Here is a 22,570-nt window from a genome sequence, read left to right on the forward strand (position 1 = left end):
TCAAACGCCGCACGAGACACTCACACTCCTTAAGGGTTGCCCATTAGCGGTGTGTGGGTGCATGGGGAGTTTATCAGTGTCTGGGTGATTTATGAAGTCAGACTCAATATCATCCACTTCACCCACACACATATGGACATACACATGTGCACACACCAACACGCATGGCCACATGCTCTCTCACACACACGCATGCACGCGCACACGCACTCATGTACTCCCTCTCCTTGAAATGGAGGCTGATATTAGGCCAAAATTAAAGGTTTCACAGAGATTAACAGTGCGAATGATGAGATCGTCTCAGCTTCTTTTCATCTAATTCCTTTTTATCTCTGAGCCTGCATGATACGGAAGTGGTACACACGGTAAAATTACAGCCACAAAATAATACAGACATAACAATAACACTGCTACTAATACAGATAAATATCAAAATACCATGAAATTGTAAAAAACAAAAAAAAAATTGAGAAAATAAAAAGTCTGAGTTATTATTTGAAAGAGTTTCCGTGGGTACCTATGCAATTACACGGCCAATTACTGGCAGCATGTCTGACGCTTTGATGCTGGACTTGTTTTTTAACATCAACTGCACAACTCCTCAGTAGTCTAGTTGCTAAATTCACAGCATTCCATAGAATTTACTTAGCCACGAGCAAAAAAAGGAGGGTGCTTACAGTGCACTTCAGAGTGCGCCCGGCTTAAATGGGACCCCTTGTGGCTGTGTCACAGCTCCCTTCGTTAGGGGGCTGACTGTAGCCTGTAGTCACCACAGGCATCATTAGCCCTCTGTGAAACCACAGACTGAGTCTCATTCTTCATCTGCCTGTCTGCTGCCTCAACATCTACGCTGGAATGGTGCTCCGATGGCAGAGTAAGTGAGTCCAGCTGCACGGCGAGGACAGCCACACGGAGCTGATCGGATAAGAAATTCAAAAATGCAGCAAAGTTCAAATGTATTCAGCGAGTGGGCCACTTGAATTGGTTCGGTAAAGGTTAGAGCCGGGGTTATTTTTGGAGGGTGGATTATTAGGCTACCTGGGCTGAACAGAGGAGGAATAACTATGGGCAAGTAAGGGTCACTGTGGAGCTGCACTAGACAGTGAGCAGAATGGAGAATTTAGGGGGAAGAAAAAACTAAACTGTCAATTTACACCAGATAATTGTGAGAAAATGAAGAACATGAAAAAACAGGACATATTCAATTAAAGTGAGTGATTTTTCTAAACACACGTTCCCACTACTGACCTCCCCATATGGTCTCTTCAGGAACGAATAATTTATCCCAAAGGGATTTTCAAAAAGAGCGCCTGTGATGGAAATAACATAACATAATAAACATTTAAGTTACAGATTTAATGTGCAGGATGAATTCAAGGTTGAAATGTTGATTTCTGTTTCCCGTTCTGTACTGCCCTCTAATGGAAAACACCACTCAGAAATAAAAGAAGGAGCTCTGACATCCAGAGCTGCAGCGGGGAGAGAGAGAGAGAGAAGACATACAGCATAATTAATTATGAGTGGAAGTGAGTGAACGCTACATGAAATCAATTTTTAAATTAAATACAATTAAAGTGATGAAAAGGCAAGATTTGTCATTTTGAGATGTATTTATTTAAACATGTCTATTGTATCATAAGCACAGTATATAATGTATATAAGACATGTCTTCTCTAGGTGGTTTATAAGGCGAGAGCAAACAATGAGATCTAAATGAAGACAAAACAAATGCTTCACTACAAAGCTTTGTAGCAGTAAAATTCAGAGCCTTTATCACTGGATGTTGAACAAAGCATTCACTTGGCAGGAAATTAAAAAACCAACGAGAGGTACAAAGACTAATTCTGCTTAGGAAAAAAAAAACAACAACAACAACAATGCAAGAGACATATTTTTAAGGGAATAATAATTCTTTAGAAAAACCATTCCAGCACTATCTGGCAAACGGCAACAGAGACCCACGGGAGCATATGTTTGTAATTCCTACTGTTCTCTGTTTAAGTTATTTTTGTACATTCTAATTCTGCAACAACTCTGTATCACATTAACTATGCAGCATCTCTATTCTTAGATTTTAAAAAAGGAGTATAAAATGAATATTTACAAGAAGCTCCAGTTGTTCCATAGTGTGTGCCAAGCACGCTAAACTTTATGGCCCTGTTTTGTGTTCTTAAAAAAAATATACTGGCCTTGTGTGAGTGTGTGTGTGTGTGTGTGTGTGTGTGTGTGTGTGTGTGTGTGTGGACTGAATGAAGGACAGTTGGCCTGTCATGCTTTAGCCTTCCCCTCTCTGCCTCTCATGGGTGAGCAGCCATTGTTTGAGATGGTCGCCCTTGCCGCTCATGTACGGCCCACTCTGTCCACTGCTCGAAATGACTCTGTGGCAGGGAATGAGGAGAGGAACCTGGCACACGAACACAGAGACAGGGAGAGGAGTTCAACTCTGAGGAAATAAACATGTGCAACTTTAGCAATTATTATGCAAGAATGTTTTCGGAGACACTTTGAAAATGTCTGATTTAGCTGTTTTTATAAGAACCATTTTCATTTAAGAATGCAAAAAGCATTTTTTAGTGTATTCGTTTAAAAGTTTTGACAATGATAATATCATAATATGTTATGATGCCTCCGTAGAAAAATAAAAATAGAATAAAATATTATTGCAACTCTAAAAATCAACTGCTTCTGATTCTCTGGTCGATGTTTATCGTCACTGCACCACAGCAGCTGGAGATGCTGGCAGCAAATATACACGTATGACAATATCTCTGATTTACCACATAAACGGTGTGACTTAAAAGTAACCAACATGCAGAAAATATGAATCTGCACTTTTTTTTGTTGCTTTTTATGTTCATGCACTGCATGAAAACAAAGTGCCACACCAGAGGTGTCTGGTTTGATCCTGCACAAATCCACATTCAGGGTGATGGCTCAGTCTTTGGGTATAAATGTTTTTTACTCTTTAATAGTGTAAAGCAAAGAAGCAATCAAAAATTAATGGGCAAAAACACCAGCAGGATGAATATTCAATCGAGAGGGTGTCAACATTAAGATCTGATAACCCTGTGATCATTAAAAAGAGGAAGTCGGTGGAGCGTTTACTCTTGTTGCAGACGATGCCAGGGGGGTCCCGAGTTCTTTGTAAACTAAATGGCTGGAGAAAGATTAAACAAGCAAGCCTAAAACACCTCGATCATTGTGAATTCAGAATAAGGAGAGCGGCAACGGTTGCAGAGAATCACTGCAAATACTTCTTTTAAAATGTTCTTAATGTTTCCCTTATTTTGTTCCTGTGCATTGTGACGATATTTCTCCAATTCAAACGAGTTTTCCTGACTCGATGGCTGCACCTCCAGCCTTTTATAGAAAAAAGTTGGGCGTGCAGTGTGTTTCAGTTCAAATCCATCATTAAACCCGCTCCCATATCAACAGCAATAAAACTTTCCGAGCCCCAGATTAACCTTGCAGACAGAGAAATACTGCTCCAGTATTCGGATCAATACTGTTCCCCGGGTTTGGAGGGAGAGCTGGGTACCCTCAAGGCCTTCGGATCTGCCTCTTCACTTGGGGGGAAAAGAGCACTACACCAGGCTTATCAATACTCAAATCCTGGTGAAGAAGAAGTGCCACAGAGAGGAGAGGATCGATTGAACACACTGAGCTTTTCACAGCTGAAGCCCGAGTGGAGCAGCGCTTCTGACAAGTAATTGACACTGACAATCTGACTCTGGATCTGTATCAGGAGCTGAGGGCTCAGGCTCCCAGCCTCCCTGACGAAAGGAAAGAAATGTCTGTAAAACGTAAGAGTGAGAAGCATTCGACAGCTATCCAGAAGCAATGCCAATGGCTAATGTAATGCTTAAAGTAGGTAGAGAAACTAGTATGAAAAACATGCAAAAAAATGCAATTTTTCTGGTTTGTCTGTATTTGCTCTGTGTTATAAACCGCTTTGTCATTATAAATTACTTCCCTTCTTTAATCGCAAAGTGGTGTCGGAGGGAAAACACAGGGCTGAGTATGAGGTTGTACACAAGATATTTCACTGCACATATGAGAGAGAACATCTCACTGGCTGCATTTCTGTACAAGAAGACTCCTCTGCCTCACAGAGCACACCGGTGGTGCCCACAGCACTACATGGGCAGAGCTAAACGGGCTTTGATCAAAGGGTTTGATCAAAAGAAGACACACCACTTGCCCTCTAGCCCTCCATTTTGTACACAGTGGATTCATGGGCAAAATGATGCGGGCCAGGTTTCCTGCAAGAATTGGAGATTTGCAGTGAACATCTACAGTAAAGACTTTGAGAGGACGGGAACAAAAGGTGTGGGCTTAAAATCATGCTGGAGGTTGAGTTTTACTTCTCAGCGGGAGGCGTCTGTTTCGTCATCGCACGTATTCCAACACCTACACTTCACAAAACATGTTCTGCACCAAGGAGGACTTTTTAAAAAGCATTTATTGGGAAATGTCAGTGGTGAACACAACTTGTCTTTTGCAATTAGTGCCTCTCTTCCATATATGATCATTTTTTTATGTACTTTCAAGTAATTATTTTATGACAGACCGTATAGATTTCATAACTATTTATTTGTTTCTGTGCTTGTTTATTTATATATTAACTTATGTTGTTCAATTTACCATTTTCAAAACTTACATGAAATTAAAGCAGAAAATATTTGACATAAAACATTTAAATCTATTGCAACTTGTGCATCTCGCTCGCAGATGATCAAAATTACATTTCAAATTTAATATTTCATTCGAGCCATAACTGACGACTATTGTCATACTCAGTTAACTGTTCGGTTTATAAAACATTAAAAAATCACAGTTTCCGAGGTGATAATCTGAAACGTTCTTCTGTTAATCACCAACAAATTGAAATCAAACGATTCTGTTTACTTACATAAAACAGAGAAAAACAGCAAATCCTCACATTTTTGAGTTTTGCTTAAATTATTAATATGAAAAATACCCGTAGATTCATTTTCAGCCATTCCTTTAATTGTTGGAGCTCTATGTTTAATATGTTTAATACTGTAGGTGAATCATTCATGGTGTCTCCTGTGCGTCTTATTAAATTCCTTATTTATTATGCATATTAAATTACTAATTAACTTCTGACTAAAGGCAGCTCCACTGTTTGTCCACTAATGCACACAACCCATAAAGACGCAGTAACCATTAAAATCAAATTAAACTAAAACATAATCGCTCTCCCTGTCCAACATAAGGAAAGTACGTAAGAGAGAAGCCTGTCAATCAATGTCAAGCACACTCACCGGGTTCCTCCTCATGGCCCCTCCCACTGCTCGCACCGCTCTGGGGTTTCCCGCCATCTCGGCGAGGCGTTTGTACGAGACTGTCTCTCCAAACTTCACATCCTTCTGAAGTACGTGCAGCACGCGGCTGGTGAACGCGTCTTCCCCACAAAGCAGAGGACAGAGGGGAAGAGCGGGAGACAGGAGGAGAGAAGAGAAAAAGCGAGAGACCCTGGTTTAATCAAACGGAGACGGCTGACTGACAAGAGTTTAGTGCGAGGTGGATTATACACGTCTGAAATAAACCAGTGTTTTGACTTTAAATCAAAAAGTTTGACACATCCCTTCATTTTGATCCACTTAATAATTTTCCATTATGCACAAACACGTGTTTGAGGTGCAGGGCTTCTTCAAAGGTGATCTGCACGAGTCCCGTTTTTTCTTCTTTACAATACTCATTAAACAACCAAATGCACCCAAGTCCCTCCGTTTGACCTCAGAACCAGTATTAGCATGCTACAGAAGCTGATGTGGGAAAATTATTTCTATGGGAGAAAAATCTAGGTTATGCTTTGAAAAGGTCACAGCTAAAATTAAAAAAGTTCGCTCCTTCATTTAAAAGGATTAAGAGAGGCCAAAAAGACTGCAAATCTGCTCCAGATTTTTAATAATAATAATTTGAATGTTGCACACCATTTGTGGCAGTGGGATGACTTTGAGGTTAATCAGACCAATTTGTCCTTTTAATTGCTTTCTATTCAGAGTAGATTCATTATATCATCTTCACTTAAATGGCAGAATTCTTCAAATCATCCGCAGCTTAACCGACCACATTAACGGCTTTGATTTCATTAGCACTTTAGCAGTAGCATTATCTTTTTTTTCTGGATTACCAGGCAGTGACTGAGAGGCATGTTTGTTCTGTCTCTGATTGCTAAAGAAAAGGGGAAAGTGTTTGAAGCATCTCGAAACCTTAAGACACCGATGCACGGAGCTCATGTAGCGAGCGAACAACATCTTTTTTTTTTTTTTTTAGCACAGAGAGCAAGATGAGGAACAATAGTCTCGTTATCAAGAGGGGGTGAATTTCTTCTAGTATATACATGTACTCAGTCATGAAAATTCAATTAGTGATCTCCCATTCTCTCTCATTTATATGGTCTAAGAGAGCACATGACAAGTGATCTATGAGAAATCCCTCTAAATTGGCATTGTGTGAAAACATGTCACACCCCTGTCTCTCTTCTACAGAGTGAACATCCTTTGCTCCCCAGGCTCCCTCGCTACCTTATAGTCACTCTCCGCTACACAAAGCCACGCGAACAAGGCAATTTGCCTAAACTGGGGGGAATAAGTGTAAAACCTAAAGGGGATACATTTGATTGATGCACACCCATGTGAGTTCTTTGTCTTGAACAGGGCCCGTAGGTACTGTTTAATAATTTTTCAGGTAATAATCACGCTGTCAACGAGATGACGGGCTCTTACGCAGACAGACTTAATGTTATGAGGTGATAAGATACACCCCTGAAATTTCTTTTATGCATTATTCACCCTCATAAAGCTCGGATTTGGCCACATGATGTGTAGCGGTACATATTGATATCGCTTTGTCACCGGTGGGGTTGATGACAACTTGCCCAGATGACGGCTGCGGCAAATCTCCGTTGATGCGAATGTTATTGACAAACAACCAAAGACTGTGTCATGCCGGCAGACCGAGCAACAAGCTGCGGTGCCGTTTGCACCTTCTACAAATCCCGAGCAGCCGTTTCTCCTGGAAGATTTCAAATCTCCAACAGTTCTGGACAAATCAAGTGTCTGCGCTTTCATCTGCCAGCGCAGAGGTTAAAGAACTTTGCCCTCATCAGCGTTAGTGACAGAGACTTCATGTGGGTCACTCGAGGTGACCAGCAATGATTTGGAGAGCAGTCCCCCAGCCCCATACTTCATAAAGAGCCTAATATGGTGTGTCTGGGGTCAGGACCCTCTTTAGATCAGGGTGCAGTGATGTCAATTGTTTAAATAAAAGTTGAGAGGAACCACTTACATGTTTACAGACATCCCATAATTGTGTCACAGATCATTACCTACCAGGCGGCCAGGTGATAGGGCCACCGCAGCGGCAGAGATGGATTGACCCGGAGTGAAATCGAACAGTTCTAGTGATTATGAAAATATTGACATGTATGATTGATTTGCTCATAATTTTGTATATGAGGGCAATTTGAGAGTGAGAGTGAGAGTGAGAGAGAGAGAACTGTAAACTGAATTCCATCAGCTCTGCTAATGATAGATTTGGAGAGATGACTTCCAGCTGACAGTCACCTCATACATGGCTGTGAGAGTAAAAAGACAATAGTGGAAATACAGCTACCTCATTATCCTTTGTGTCTAATGGGAGGGAAGACTTTGACTCCCAGTCAAAGTGTCTCTTGAGTCTTGAGGGATCCATACTTTTGAAGGCTGACGGGGTGCTGATGATTCTCTGATTATTCGATATTCTGAAAACGTTCATTTCCCTAATTCCTCTCCACATCACAGGGGCGAGTCCTGGTGAGTGTCTCATCTCGCCCTGTGCTGTGCACAGGGGGAGGTTCAGGCTCCTGCAGGAACACAGTCATTTGGGCTTTGAAGAGCGCCCTTCCCCCCCTTTGCCTGGCCCCCTCCCCGCACATTCCCCGTGCCGCTTACCGAGACTAAGATCCTCTCGTCTGTTACATATGGATGTATAATTAATGAGATAAGAATATGCATCGTTTTAAGAACTCACGATGGTGTCTGTGTTTTTCTGAAGGGGGGGTGAACGTGAGTGCACGCACACGCATGCACACACACAAACATACACATGTTCACGGAGCACGACACTCGCCATTCCTCTACCCCTGTCGACCAAACTTGCGTGTGATGTCGCGCATGACAATCAGTCGACAGTATAGAAAGCTGCAACTCGCGTCTCCTTTTATGTCACCTCTGTTGCTCAGGTATATTGTGACAGCTAATATGAAAAGTGGCTTGTTTTGTCAGAAATGTGTAAATAAACATGGCAACACTTCAAGTGAAGGTCACAACTCAATATAACATGACAAGTGCTGTGAGAGCGCTGTCGCGTTCAGCTTCTCCCACAAGATAACTGAGCAAACAAAAGTTGGTTGTCACAGATTGTAATGACCTGATTAAACTTGTATTTTGTTCCCAGGCAGGCGGCGGTGGTGGCGGAGACTAGATCGAGTAGGAATTTGTTCAGAAAAAAAAAAAACTAATCCTAAATATTTGTGAATCAACGAGCAAAAAAAAAAAAAAAAAAACTCGATTTTCCTCCCTCAAAAGACAAATACTCCTGGTGCTCACATTTAACATTTTTATACTGGCATGGCCTATGGTTCTGACTACTGAGAGCAATCGAAGCCTAAACCCTGTATTTACTGAGCCCCAAAACAACAGGCGAGGGAGAGAGGTGGAACACAGCACAATCACCTATTCAGATCAGGTACTAATGAAGAATTCCATCTATCCTGAAATTTAATTAAAACCCCAAAGACTTCAGATGAGATGCGATTTGAAAGAGCCTGGGGCTGGTACACAAGCACTTGGTGGCGAAGGGAATCACACTGAAAGTTGATATCGTAATTGGTCCTGATGTATTTCTGCATTGCCTTTGCGGGAGCGTGGGACTCATAGCTGTATACAGAGTCTCGATGGAGTACCTGCTCATTGAAAATGCCATCACTCAAGCACTGCAGATCTGCATGAAATTAGAGAGCAACTAAGGCCTGATTGCAGAGGAAGAGAAGCACAATTGTTAAATGCATATATTAGAGTTATTTTCTCTACTGTGTAGGTGTGCTTCTGACTCTAAATGAGCACTCGTGAAAAATCTTTAAGTTAAGATGCGATGAATGTCTCAGCCTGACAAAGAAACTGCCCGTAATTGTTTTGGAAACGGCACAAGCGTGATAAGTTTACGATTTAACAGGAAAAAAAAGTTGTCGGGCTGCAAGTATTGTTTGTTTCCCGAAAAAAACCAAAAAAACGGAGGGATAATTAATTTCTCGTTTCTTTCCTCAGCGCCCTCAATCACTCACTCTGCAGCCACAGCTTCCAGTTGAAAGGACACTAATTGTCCATTTTTGGGGTGCTTTCATTTTACTCGCCCTAGGTGACTGGTCAAGCCAACAATAAGCTCATTCAAACTTTCAAACCATTCACATGTACTCATTAGAAAAAAAGAGCTTCCTGTCTGAAAATGTCAAGAGTGGAATTCGATCAGTTTCAAAGAATGTGCCAAGAATCATGGAAAAGCTTGCCAAGACTAACACGCGTGGTAAGAGCTGCCACAGATTACTGAACCAAGTTACAGCTCTGTGTTCTGTTCTCTCTCCTTCACTCACCCACTCGCTCGCTTTCCCTCTCACTCTCGCTCGCTCTCTCCCTCTCTCTCTCAGCCATAAAATACTTCATTATAACACACTGAGCCAGTGAGTGTAAGTGATGTAACTGACAATTAAGAGTGAAAGCCTGATCCCAGTCATGGCTCTGCAAATATTTATCCATGACAGACCTCCTTGCAGGGCGGGGTGGTGAAAGGCAGGGAGCGGGAGTCTCCCAATGGTCTGCGGCTCACTGAAGTACGCCTGGAGCCATTCAACGCAGCGCTGCAACTCGGGGCTCGTTTCTGCCGGGCTATCGTTGACCACACAGCTCAGGGGGGCCCCGTCGCTCCTGTGAGGGATATAAGGCAGGATGGGGAGGTGAGGTGGGGATCAGAGGAGCAATCATAATACCAGATTCTTGGTTGAACAGCGCTAAAATGTGTCACGAGAGTGTAATAACACGCCACGGGTGACACAGATGCAAGATGACATAATTTGCTGAGTGAAACAAAAGTTGTTAATCAAGACGTGCTTAAAATCTAAAGTTACGCACTTTGGCTTCGCTCCTGTCGCTCAGTGGTGACAAAATCGAGAGCTGTGAAAGACAGAAAGAGGTTCAAGAAAATAGAAGCTAATCCCTCCATTTTTTTTTTTTTTTACAGTAGATTTACAGTATTTATATGATGTGCAGCGTGATAGAATATGAAAGAAAACATTGTCGGGTCATACGGAATGAGCGCTAGCACTTTATTTCAAACAACTTTAAACAAACAGAACCAGTTCCTGGAAAAACAAGAGTGAGAGACTTTTCAAAAGTCTTGCAGCTGTTTCCAGAAAAAAAAAAAAGTTAAGAGCACAGCGTTAACAACAGTTTCAACTCTGCTTGAGTCTAGTTTATAGTTCATGACAAGAATAAATGGATTTTTTGGCCAGAGCAGTGCTGGCCAGCAAAGCTCTGCACTTGGACGCGCATCTTAGCAAGAGTAGATGCTTGGAGGAATTTGCCGATGGTTGAGTTGGCATCACTTAACAGCTGTATTTCTCTCCGCTGCTGACCACCCCCCAGGTCAATGCAAGCAGACTGACCCATATTTGACACTTAAAGACCCAACTGGGAAGGTCTTCTCTTAGCATGTGCATTACTGCAAAGTGGACCTCAAGCTGTGTTGTGGATCTAAAGCAGGCCGCCAATTCCATTAACTGGTGTACAGGACTTATAAATAAATAATATCACCATTTAAGTGCCCCTTTTTCAAAATTGGCTTATCCTGTATGGTATTAATAATAGACATTTACTTTGTTAAACACACAGACCGTCTCTCTCCTGCCCGCCGTAACAACACGGCCCTGAAGTGTTTTTACACTTCTGCAGGTCACAGTTTGAGCAGCGTTTTATATTGGACATGTGAAGTTGAGGTTTACTGGAGTGTTATGACTGAGCAGGTCAGTTTTTCAGAGAGCCGCTCTGCCCGCTAGTTTGTAGCGGCACGATGGAAATCTCCCGGGTGCCGTTTAACAGTGGGTGTAAATACAGTAAAAGGTGTAAATACTCTCATTTCTAAATAAACCGCGCAGCAGTTTATAGTTGAGTGGTGAAAACTCGGAAACCCACTGGCGGGTCCTGCGCTGAGACCCGCTCAAACAATGGCCATGGCTCATGGCAATCTCTGTCGGCATGGGTGAGTGCCCAGCCAGCCCCTACTTGTCATTGTCTCTCCTTTTCCATCCCTCCCCTCCTCTTCCTCCTCTCAGCCCCCCCTCTCTATTTCTCTATCCTCCCACTCCAGCTCTTTTGGCTCCCCACCACCGACACCCCCGACACACACCCACCATCCCCCCATCCCTCTTTCTCTCAGCAAGGATCTTCAGGCCACTGTTCCCTCTCTGCCCCCCCTCCTCCCCACTACCACCACCCCACCATCCCCTCCGCCCCCAATGCGCCTCCTCCCGCTACCCCCCCACCTCACACCCCCTCTTTCTCTCTGAGAGGATGTTCCAGCCGCTGCACACTGACAGCTCGGGGATATTGTGTGTGGAAATGTTCCTGTTGGACCCGCAGGCCCTTACAATCTACCGGACAAAGGCTAGAGCACCTTTGCTTAAGGCTTGGCACCTTTGACCTCCAGCTCACACTTCAGACTTGTCACCATGGCTAATTTTTCCCTCTCCCCCTCAGCCCCCACTCCATATGGATGCGCCTGCTTTAAAGGTGTTTTGAGTGATACAACATTGACAGTAGTAAAAGTTAATGCAATGCAGTACATGTTATGGCCAGTAAACAACACCGAAATAAATAAATAAAAGTGGAACAACATCAGTCGAGCTGAAGTCTGTCACCTCTAGGTGCGATGGGGGATTGTTTTTAAAGAGCATGCGGGGCAGTGGAGATGTAGCTCCTGCACTGGCCGGGGCAGTGGAGATGTAGCTCCTGCACTGGCAACATTTCCAGTCGCTTCAGGCTTCAGTGAATCACAAATCAAGCAGCATCACATGATCTTTACAGAGTCCAGACTGGCACATTAGAAAGTCTGCCCTTCAAATGAGAGATTAGAGATGTGTAATAAATGTGGAGCTAATTACAAAGAAACTCTCAGAGGAGGCGCAATCTTTATATTGTCTTAAAGTAACTGCCATCCCCTGTATAAAAACTAAGAATTATAATTAGCAGAGCAACATGGTTTTAATAACAGTGTTGAACAAGAGAGTTTAAGTTTGAATAAACAATTCAAATTTTTTTATTATTCTTTCACTGGTTAAAATCATACTTTTTTTTTTCTCCAATGTCCTTCAGACGTTCATCACGTTTCATCACAAGTAAGGAAATAAGAAACTAATTTCAAAGTAGCCAGGACCTGCTGCACTAAAAAGAATATTTCCCTTGATAGAAGATTGTGATTTGAGAAAATTTCTAATATTGTGCTCCTGTCACAATCAATTTCCAATTACCATAAATCATTGCAGCGTAAAGTGGGAGTCATTTGGAGTCCTACTTATTTTCCAACTCTAATATAAAGAATGAATTGAGCATTTATATAATGTTGGAGGTTATTTCATTCAACCTGGAAGAAACAATCAAAGGAGACAAAGGGGAAAAAAAGGAAGAGCTGACATTAAATTTGTCAATTTTCTTTAGCATATTGTGTATCTGTGCTTGCACAAGACTTCAGTGAGACTTTTTCTATCAGCTGCAGACGTAAGAATGGAACAGGTTAACCACAGGATCTAATTGAAAGGAATCTGGCGAAGGGTGTAATGGTATATTGCACAAAAAAGGGGAAAAACTCAGAACTCATGCCTCCATCCTGTGAAGCGTGATGGCGCTCATCCTGACTCGATCGGCTGTCACTTTTGACACAGCCTGCCAGAGTTCTCCTTCACCGATCATGGGTAACATGGCGGGTCAGAGGATGAAATAGAAAAGGCCAAGAGCAGTCCAATATTTTCCTCAGCCTTATAGCTCCAGATACTTAACTCGCAGACGTCAAAGACTCAAGAGAGCATGAAAAAAGCCTAAAATGACTGTCTAAAAAGGGAAAAAAATACAGCATGTCTCTATGAATGTCAAGATCCTGATGGTCTCTGAGCCAAAGGCTGTGATACAATTGTAAGCCACTTGCTCAATGCAGCTTGTTCAACCATTTGAAGATCATTCAGATGCCTATCTAGCTACTGCAGCAGTAAAGTCGAGAGCTTTCCGAGTGGTAAGCTGTAAGGAATGCTTCTCATTCTGTTGTGGGCTGCACGTTTTTGTGCTCCACAGTTTCAAAATAAAAACAACTGGGCCGTATAAACTGCTCTCCAGATATCCAACAACTCTTATTAGCGAATGTCCACCGAAGAGGCCGCAACACTCACTCCAATACATAAAGGTGGTGGTAAAACACAGTACAGGAGGCAACAAAGCACACAACAATTAGGTCTTCTCCCAACTGGCTAGCCACAGGAGTCAGTGAAGGCATGTATTACCAGAGCCTTAACTCTTACTCCATTATGTAGTGTATCCACACCCCGACGCAGCAATGTTTATCTACAACAGACTACTGAGCAGTTTCAAATAGCGTTTTTAGCCTCTATTCTCAAGTGCCACAGTAAGAGATTCCAATTACCCGAATGGTAAGGAGCCAGTGAGGGAGGCACAAAGTACATTAGGGATCCCCTGTAACTGCAGGGACCTTTTAGAGCCTCAACTGAAGAGGGCCGAGAGACTGGAGGGACAGTGACCCTGCATGGATAGCCTCTGTCAAAATTTGACCACGTCAAGCACAAAGGCATTATGGGAATCCAGTGTCACCAAGTCCTAATTACTGTCTGTGTTCAGAGCAAATTACTGCCTTGTTCCTCTGATTAGCGAGGAGGCTAATCTTCACCTGTGTACGCCAGCACTGCTGAGGGCCCTTGAGTGTTAGCGCTTCGTCTTCTGTAATTTATTTTTAAATCAGTGCCCGCTCCCAGGAGTTTTGAGTGTTTTGTTGTGAACCGCTTACCATGATCCCCACCACCGCCCCCTCACCCCTAAATCCTTGACTAAATCCTTGTTTGGTGCCGCAGGAAGATAAGCAAGAACAACACTTGGGCATAATTGACTCGTACTCCCCTCCAAGATGTCAGAGCAGAATCATCTCTCTGCATATTGCGTTAGTATGTCACACACTGTACACTTCTGCATGTTGCAGATATAGAATCCAATCAAGTTCTAAAACAAACTAGCACAACCCTCGTGCTTGAAAAACTTCCCGGTCGACAGCAGGGAGGGAGGGAAAAAAAATAAAAACAACAACAACAACAGGGAAAAAAAGAAAGTGCAGGAGCTGCTTTTGGCTTCATCTCAACAGTGGGAGCTAACTCTCACTCGGCTCCTGTCCTGACCCTGGAGGGTCCGCTTTGGAAACCACAACATTTGCAGATTTTCATCTGAGTGAATGTCAGTGTCTCGTCTACATGGGCGGTTTACAGGTAGTGTGTTACACAGGTGTTGGTTTACACAGGAAATGGCACATGCAGGCTGATTGGGATGGTCCCGAGAGATGGAGGCATAAACATAGAGCACAGATGGGTCCAAGGGCCAGTGGGAGCAGCACCTTAATGAATACGCAGCTGAGTACTACACTTCACAACATGCAAAACAATATTCTAAGGCCGCAGTAAAAAATAGAACAAAAATCATCTGAATATCATTACACAATGAATTATTCATACCATTTCTAAAGGGAGTACGTCAAAACGTCTCTCCCTGCTTTATTGATGATTTCATTCAATATCTCAGCAGAGCACTGTTTGTATGACAAAGCATTTTAGTTACAGATGCAGCAGTTTCTTAAGCACACGGTTGTGTCTATATATCTGGAAAAACAATCATTTAAATTGATTAAAATTACATGTTAGACTAAATACAAACACACCCACAGAGCGAGAAAGGCTGAGAGACGGAGAGGAAGAGAGAGGGAAATTATAGTGGCAAAAAAAGAAAAAAAAGTTGTTGTTTCCTGGCGTGTGAGCACATCATGTAAACAGGCCTCAAACAGGGAACACATTTACCATTCCGCTATTCAGTGTGAACCAGGACATTGATTCACAACACTACACAAGTGTGAGAAAAACGATAAATGCATCACCTCAGATATTTCACACCAGCGCTGGTAGTAGTGTGTAAGAGCTGTTGTGACAGCTTGGGTATTAGGGCTGGATATATGGAAAATGTCTGGATGCTTATGAATGCCAGTGCGACTGGGGTGACAGGTTCGACACAAAAACACTCCACCTCAGAACAATTAGGCTGTTCTCAGGCCCCCATCCAGTGTTGTCGGTGATAATGGAAAGCTGTGAGGATAACTGGTGATAAATAGACTTTAACACCCTCCTCCTTAAGAGCAATGCAGTCCTGCAGTCCTCTCATATCCTTAACTAATCATGACCATGGCCAGCAAATTCATACAAAAGACTAATTACTGTTGTACTTCACTTCAGTCTCAAAGGCCTCTTATATAAGGACTTGGGGGTTCTCTTGCCTCCTTTCTCCTCTTGATGGGTATTTTTTTACAAGTAGGCCTCGTGCTAGACAAAAGCGTTTAAAAATTGGTGATTGCTTTCATCCGCTTTAATTACATTCAGAAATGGCATTTCTGCCACATAATACGCCCCTATTGTTTCAGAATTATCTGGCTTGAGGAGTCAAATCTACAATATTTGACGATGCTCCCGAGCTAAATCGCCTCTTGAAATTGAAATATGCAGCCGAAATACAAAATAAAACGCCAGCCTTTGCTGCTGATATACTGGAAGCTCCTTGGCTTTCAGCAGAATGCTATTATTATGCATATCCAGGTAGAAAGTTAATTAACCCAAAGCTTAAGCTAATTATGGTAGCAGAATGCTATCAACCAAACACTTTCAGTCAGACAGCTGTCCGGAATTTCATTTGCTAATCATTTGTCTTTTGCCGGAGCATATGGTACATTTCCCCGCTATCACAGCAACAACAAACAGATGAAAATCATTAACTAAAAACAATGTGCAATGTGAAAAATCAGACACAGATTTATAAGGCTTTGTGTCAGAGAAAAAAAGGGGGATTTATGGCCTGGGAAATATAATGATAATTTTTGGTTTTAGCCACTTAGGATTTTAGGCAGCTCATGTGACTGGGGTGTGCTGGGAATTCAGATGCACAAATATATTGTTTATATTTATATGCAAATGAGACAGAATGCTTATCCGTGTAAAATTAATTACAATTTTCTATAGGAGCATATGCAAAGAGTCTGTTCTTAACAATTTTTAGCTTCTAGCACATTTTGGGCATGTTTTCTTTTTTTTCCCTCCCCAACACAATATTTTTATGTTGTTAAAAGTAGAAATCCCTCTGCTCAGAATTAAATCAATTATTTTCCAGGAAATGCTCCATGCATTTTTTTTTCTTTTCATAAAAACACATCTGGCTGTTAAAGGGTGATTGATATCAGCATTGCCTCGCGACATTATCAGGCAATAAAGGCTAGTCAGGTTCTAATGCAACATGTCATACACAGGCTCCTGTAGTACATTTCTATTGAGGACCTCACAAGCTAAATTGCTTTTTTCCTGCTCCCCCACATCTCAGCCAGCTTGACAGACAAATTGATCAAAGCATTGTAAAATAATATGCTCACAAAATGTCTTGGGGCAGGAGTCCAGCCCTTTTTTTCATTTTTCACCCTAATAAAAAAGTGCTCTATGATTTCCTCTGTATTATGTGTCTGTGCTCTGTATGAAAGAGGCAAGAAGCATCATATTTCAGATAATAGCAATCTCCTGTAAACAAAATGCGTATCATTTTTCTGTGAACGCTGAGGCCATGCTAAAAACTAAAGAGGGGGAAAGGGCGGTTAACAGGGAGGCTGGTGCGTAGGGCCCCAACAGGGGTTGTTGAGATGTAATGAATTTGTTCATCTGATGGTGCCTTCAGGGCTGTCGTTAGACTGGCAGAGGAGGTTGATTTCAGGAAATGTTCCTAAGATCAGTTAGGAAGCAAAAGGGGCTTGAGACGTTTCTATTAGAAAGAGCTGACGGTCATGGTGCGTAAGCAATACTTCAAGGGCGTTTATGTAGCTATAATGGCGTTTATCAATAACTATCTATCAATGCCTCAAATGCTTTTGTTGCTGCTTTGGCCGTTCAACACCAACCAATAGTGAATTGTGAAAAACAAACACGGTCACACGATCCATTAAAGCTTTGACTCGGTCACAAATATCTACTGAAGGTCTCCTGTTACGTTATGCGTGGCATGGACGTTATCTATCTCCCTTATCCAAAATATGCTCTTAGAGATCATTTATCACACTGACTTCCTAAGCCTGTGCCACCCCACATCCAAAGCTGAAAAGAGCCTTGTTTAGTATGTCATAAATAAATCAATGGAAATGGCTGATCTGAACTATTACCGCTACAGGCAGGCTTTTGTGAGATCTACATGTAAAGCCAGTTGCAAAGATAAGCCTATATTTTGTCACTTTATCTCGCCTCCCTTAATGCCTGTTTACATGGCGTTTCTCCATATATCTGAGGTGGCTCTAGTTCCCCTGTCCTACAACAATGACACTGTATTCAACTGGTTGCGATAAAAATCTAAACATCTGGTTGAGTAATTTTCTCGCTCACACCTTCGAGAACGTACAGGCCGCGATGTGATCGAGGCTTCATTTATGACCGACACCGCAAATGATATTAAACTGAGAAATGATCTAGTGATGCGAATCATTAAATTCATTTGCATATTCCTACTGAACCTGAACACACAAATTAAACCCTGTTCACGAGGAGACGGAAAAAGGTGCTTGCGCATGGTTACAGGACATCTTCCATAATCAAAATTCCATATTATTAATTTTCAGACTTCAACTCATTAACAACAAGTGGAATGTTTTTACTGCTTGATGAATTTTAGGAAATAGCAGACAGTCAGGGAGGAAACACATGTTGAGGTATAATATACAAGGTCATTAATGGGTTTCCATAAATTAGAATTTGAACATACATTTTCAAAAGGATAACTTCCTATCCGGGTGCATTTGAAAATGGTTTAATTTCCCAAACCATTCAAGGTTATCAAATGCAAATCTGCGATACATGGATATTTAATTTCAATCTAATCAAAACTAATCTGAGATGTAGGATGTGGACCTGTAAAAATAAGGAATAAGTACTTATTAATGCCGGGTTTAATCAGTTTCAATCGCTTCAGTAAGACTGTCAGCATTCTAACAATTTTGAGGGATGGGCACGGCATGAAATGCAATCACATATTACATTTCTGAGTGTCGCTTGACACTCAAGACTACTGCATTCAACTTTGAGGCAACATAAATAAACAGGAGGGAACAGTCCGTGCTCCCCATGGCCTTTGCTGACCCTACAGACATCAGCTCTAATCAACTCCCTTGTGGGTAATAAACAAGTTATTTTTCTGAAATTTCAAATATACTGCAGGAAGAATCACAACCACATGCCATCAGAAATCTAATTTCCAGCCCAACTGTATTCTAGTGCCCCTCATATTTCTAGTGCCTGCTCATATTTGCCCAACTTTCTCCAGGATATTTCTTGTGGGATCTACAAAAATGCCCTGCTTCCAATGAGGAATGGTGGCACTCCATCACAAGAGTGGATTCTGTCTGCCTGTAAATTTCACACCTTTGTTTATCACGTCACCAGCCCGGCTGTTGTACAGTACCTTTCAGCAGGTGCGACATCCATTAGGATCTGGATGGTGTGCACACCATTCTCACATCCACTGACTTGGATCGTCCCCAGGGGGCTCAGCAATGAGATGGTCTTCTGAGTGCACTGGCTCTCCCTCTGCTTCTTCATCTCGCTGCCCTGCTAAGGAAGCACAAATTACACTGTGTTCATTGACATATTCATGTGGCAACTTTCACAATTTCCCACACATATTTGCATTGAATGATCTATTGGAAACGTAGCAGCCCACCAACGGATGATGACTTACATATTTGAACACCTAGCCTCCAAACAATGTCATGATGTGACTTGATCCCTACATTACTATCCAATATTTCTTTTGTGCATGGAAAAGAATACGCCTATCTAACCAATAAATCGCCCATTTTTTCCCCTCTTTCTGTTCTATATATCACATAAATGAGAAAAACAATGCAGTCTGTTCCCTTGTCTGGTGGGGGATTCCCAAGATAGCTCGACATTATTTTCAATCCGTCATTTTTGGTTGATGGCCGGGATGTTTTTCTAGCATTAAATTTGTTCCTTAGGGTGCAACTCCGATGGGATTCTGGTTTCCAGCCCTTAACAACAGCAAAAACGTGCAGCTTTTCTGACGACTGAGATGGATACTGGCAATAACCAGACAGCAGTTCCTTTTTTATTTTTACTTTGAGGGAAGGAGAGATGATTGACTATGTTATATGTGAGTTTTTGAGAGATGGGGGTTATAATAAATAAAGGTCACATTGATTGTAAGTTTCAACCGAGGAAACCTTTCCTTCCTGGAACCTTGATCTGAAAAGTGTCCAAAGGGTACAAACACAATATCTCTCTTTTTTATTATTTTTAATAGTGCTTGTAATCCACATTCATGAATTTTTAACACATGTTTGTATATTAATTGAGACATATGAAGAGCCACAACTAACCATTATTTGCATTATTAATTAAGCTGCACATTGTTTTATTGATTAACCATTTAATCCTTTACTATCACAAAATGGTGAAAAATGTCCAACAAAGTTTCCCAGACTCCAAAGTGATCTTTTCAAATATTCTGCTATCAACATAATGTGTTCAGTTTAAATGTAGATAAATGAGATTTAAGTAGTAAATCTATAATTTGACACATTTTGCTTACAAAAGCTACTCATTTAAAAGAATACTCATCAAAATAGCAGTGTTCATTGCAGCTCCAGTATACTGACAGACTGTAGAGTAATTCTTCCCTAATATTGATAATTTATGCCTAAAAGATTCTTGAGGCAAAACTTCCTGTGGTTATCCACATGAGGAAAACACCTCAGAAAGAAATTGACAATGTACTTCAACATGCAGCTCTCATTAGACGCAGTCCTGGAGATTTGTTACACCTGAAACAATTAATCAGTTTACTAATCAACACATCTATTTGCTTCTATTTTTTTTTCTAGAGTTTATACTAAACATTTCCTTTTTCAATCATCACCAGCGTGAGGATTCATTCTTTGTCTCATGAGTCATTTTGGGGGTATCGTCAACTCAAAATAAATATATCAATTTTATTTTTAGTAATTTAAAGAAATCATATTAAGCTCTAGTAAATTGTCCTGGACATTTCTGTATCATCATGCCTTTTAAATGAATAAGAATAATCTAGTCAGAAGGACTTTTACACGAACAGTAAATAAACAAAAATAAAAAATGCTCCATTGAACAATGTGGGCTTGTGACACTTTTTAATTTAAGAATGGATACATTTATTTTTAGATTAAACAAAGGGCTGTGTGATAAAATGGTAGTCATGCATTTACAGTGTTTCATTTAGACTTTCAGTTGCCTCCCCCCACCACAACCACTTCTTCTTCTCTCTCTCTCTCACACACACACACCACATCTGTCATGGTGTGCGATCACAAATGCGTCTCCTTCAACTTTCTTGTTTCTTGCAGCTCTCTCACTGTATTCATCGGGGGTTTGCCTGAACTGACAATAAAGGCGAGAAAATTTCTGAGCCAAACAATGGTACAGTGCACTTTGGATAAGCGCTCAACACACTGCCTGCCATTTAGCAAGCTGGTAATAGACTCATACGTGGAATAATGGACTTTGGCAATAATGGCCCCGGCTAATAGCCTCTGCACTGATTACAAATAATGCCATCATGGTTTGTTTTGGTGCAGTTTCTCGGTAAACTAGTGTAAGTGACTAGTTGAGGGCCGAGCCAGCTCTTCTTCCCGGTGAAGATCAGCAGACGATGAGCAGCTCGTGTTGTTTAAAACACAAACACACTGGCAGCGGCCTCGTGCTCGTCAATCATGTGACTCGTTTCTCATCAGACTAGTTCCTGGTCAAACCTGCGGGATTAATGGAGCAGGACGCGCAGGTGTAGGGGAAACGCAACACGTGTCATCGTTCGGTTGTTTTTACACGGAGGACATTTTAGCCGAAGCGCAGACAAGCGTTGATAAAACACTTGGAGCGTGTAAGTGTGTTGAAGCGAGTTAAAAAGAAGTGTTAATATGAAGCGTGTGGGTGAAAGTAGGAAAACATAAGCAGAGGTTCGCATCTGAAGGAGAACGAAAACTTCCGCCTCGATGTTTTAACGCGATACGGGTCGTTTCTGAGTTTAAGATAAGTGTTAGAGGAACTGTAAAACCGTGTATTAGCTCTGTAGCTTACAGTGGAGTCCTTCACATCGTGTCCGTGCGATGCGCGTTTCATCCTCCAGCGAAAACAAACGTGACCGGAGTCTCTTCCTGTTTCCACACACAAGCGTGGTCGCAGCGGCCAATCACGAGAGAGAAAAGTGCGCTCTCGCTCTGTGATTGGTCAGTAAAGAGTCTCCGCTCCGCCCCCAGCTGGGGACAGACCCTGAGACTTGTCTCATGGGTCTCATGGTGGTGGGTGGGGGGGTCTCCTCCAAACACCATGAATGATGGGGATGTAGATATTTGATTTATTTTATATTTCAACAGTAAAACTTATAATCATGGAGATGTTGAGACATTTATCCAATTCTGTGTCTCCATGGTGACAACACAACAGTCCCAGGCATAATGTTAGTGAATAAAAAACCTAGTGACCCTAACATTTTATCAGCTAATACAGTCAGTGTGTTATTATGAGTCAGTGCACAATCCATTCATTAGAGTTGTTTGCAGTTTACAGGAAACAAAGTTGCCTTGTTCTGCCTGGAGCTGCCATAGATTCAGTTGAAGCCCATATTTCAGTCATTATGACCAAGTGTGTGGCCTCATTTGTATTGTTTTAAAGTATCTGTTGTCCTCTGCTACTTTATTTTTATTTCTGCTGTGCCTTCAGCTCTCTGCATGCCTCCGTTTGGAATGTGTAGGCCGGCGTGGGCCTGTGGCCCACACCCCATCTCAGCGGTGAGGGTGGGAGAGGGGGAGAAAACGCCACCCCTGCAGAGACCATTTTGAAATCTGTGAGGATTTCCGTGCCATCTGGACCCGCTGCCAGTCTGCCCCAGATAGTAAGGGTTGGCAACGGTACCCGACGGTGCAATATGGCTCTCTCTTTAATGAACTACTAACTGTCCCCCGTTTTAATTGATGTGACATTTGAGCCATTTATCTCTGACATTTCAATGAAGAATGATTCTCAGCCTTGCCATTTACTTTTTTTGTGCTATTTTCTAAGAGTCATTTGCATTTTTCCGCTCTAAACCTGCTTTTTGTCTCTCATTAGCTAATTAGAGAGCAACATGCACAA

The 22,570-nt window shown here is 41.9% G+C and overlaps 1 protein-coding gene across 2 annotated transcripts; it reads right to left on the reverse strand.

The window, feature by feature from the left end:
• Positions 1–1,591: 1,591 nt before the first annotated feature.
• Positions 1,592–21,621, reverse strand: mgmt (O-6-methylguanine-DNA methyltransferase). 2 transcript variants are annotated; one of them, XM_020090332.2, is made up of 5 exons: positions 21,518–21,621; positions 18,849–18,997; positions 9,829–9,989; positions 5,289–5,428; positions 1,592–2,404 (listed from the first exon to the last, which is right to left on the reverse strand). In XM_020090332.2, exons 1-5 carry the CDS (start codon positions 21,557–21,559, stop codon positions 2,276–2,278), a joined length of 621 nt encoding a protein of 206 aa, XP_019945891.2. In that variant the 5' UTR covers positions 21,560–21,621; the 3' UTR covers positions 1,592–2,275. The 2 variants fall into 2 exon arrangements, with proteins under 2 accessions (XP_019945891.2, XP_019945900.2); XM_020090341.2 differs by having other exon boundaries at positions 18,849–18,994; positions 21,518–21,620.
• Between the last annotated feature and the right edge of the window lie 949 nt (positions 21,622–22,570).

The sequence above is a fragment of the Paralichthys olivaceus genome, chromosome 14 (genome assembly GCF_024713975.1).
Source record: "Paralichthys olivaceus isolate ysfri-2021 chromosome 14, ASM2471397v2, whole genome shotgun sequence".
Lineage (NCBI taxonomy): Eukaryota > Metazoa > Chordata > Actinopteri > Pleuronectiformes > Paralichthyidae > Paralichthys > Paralichthys olivaceus.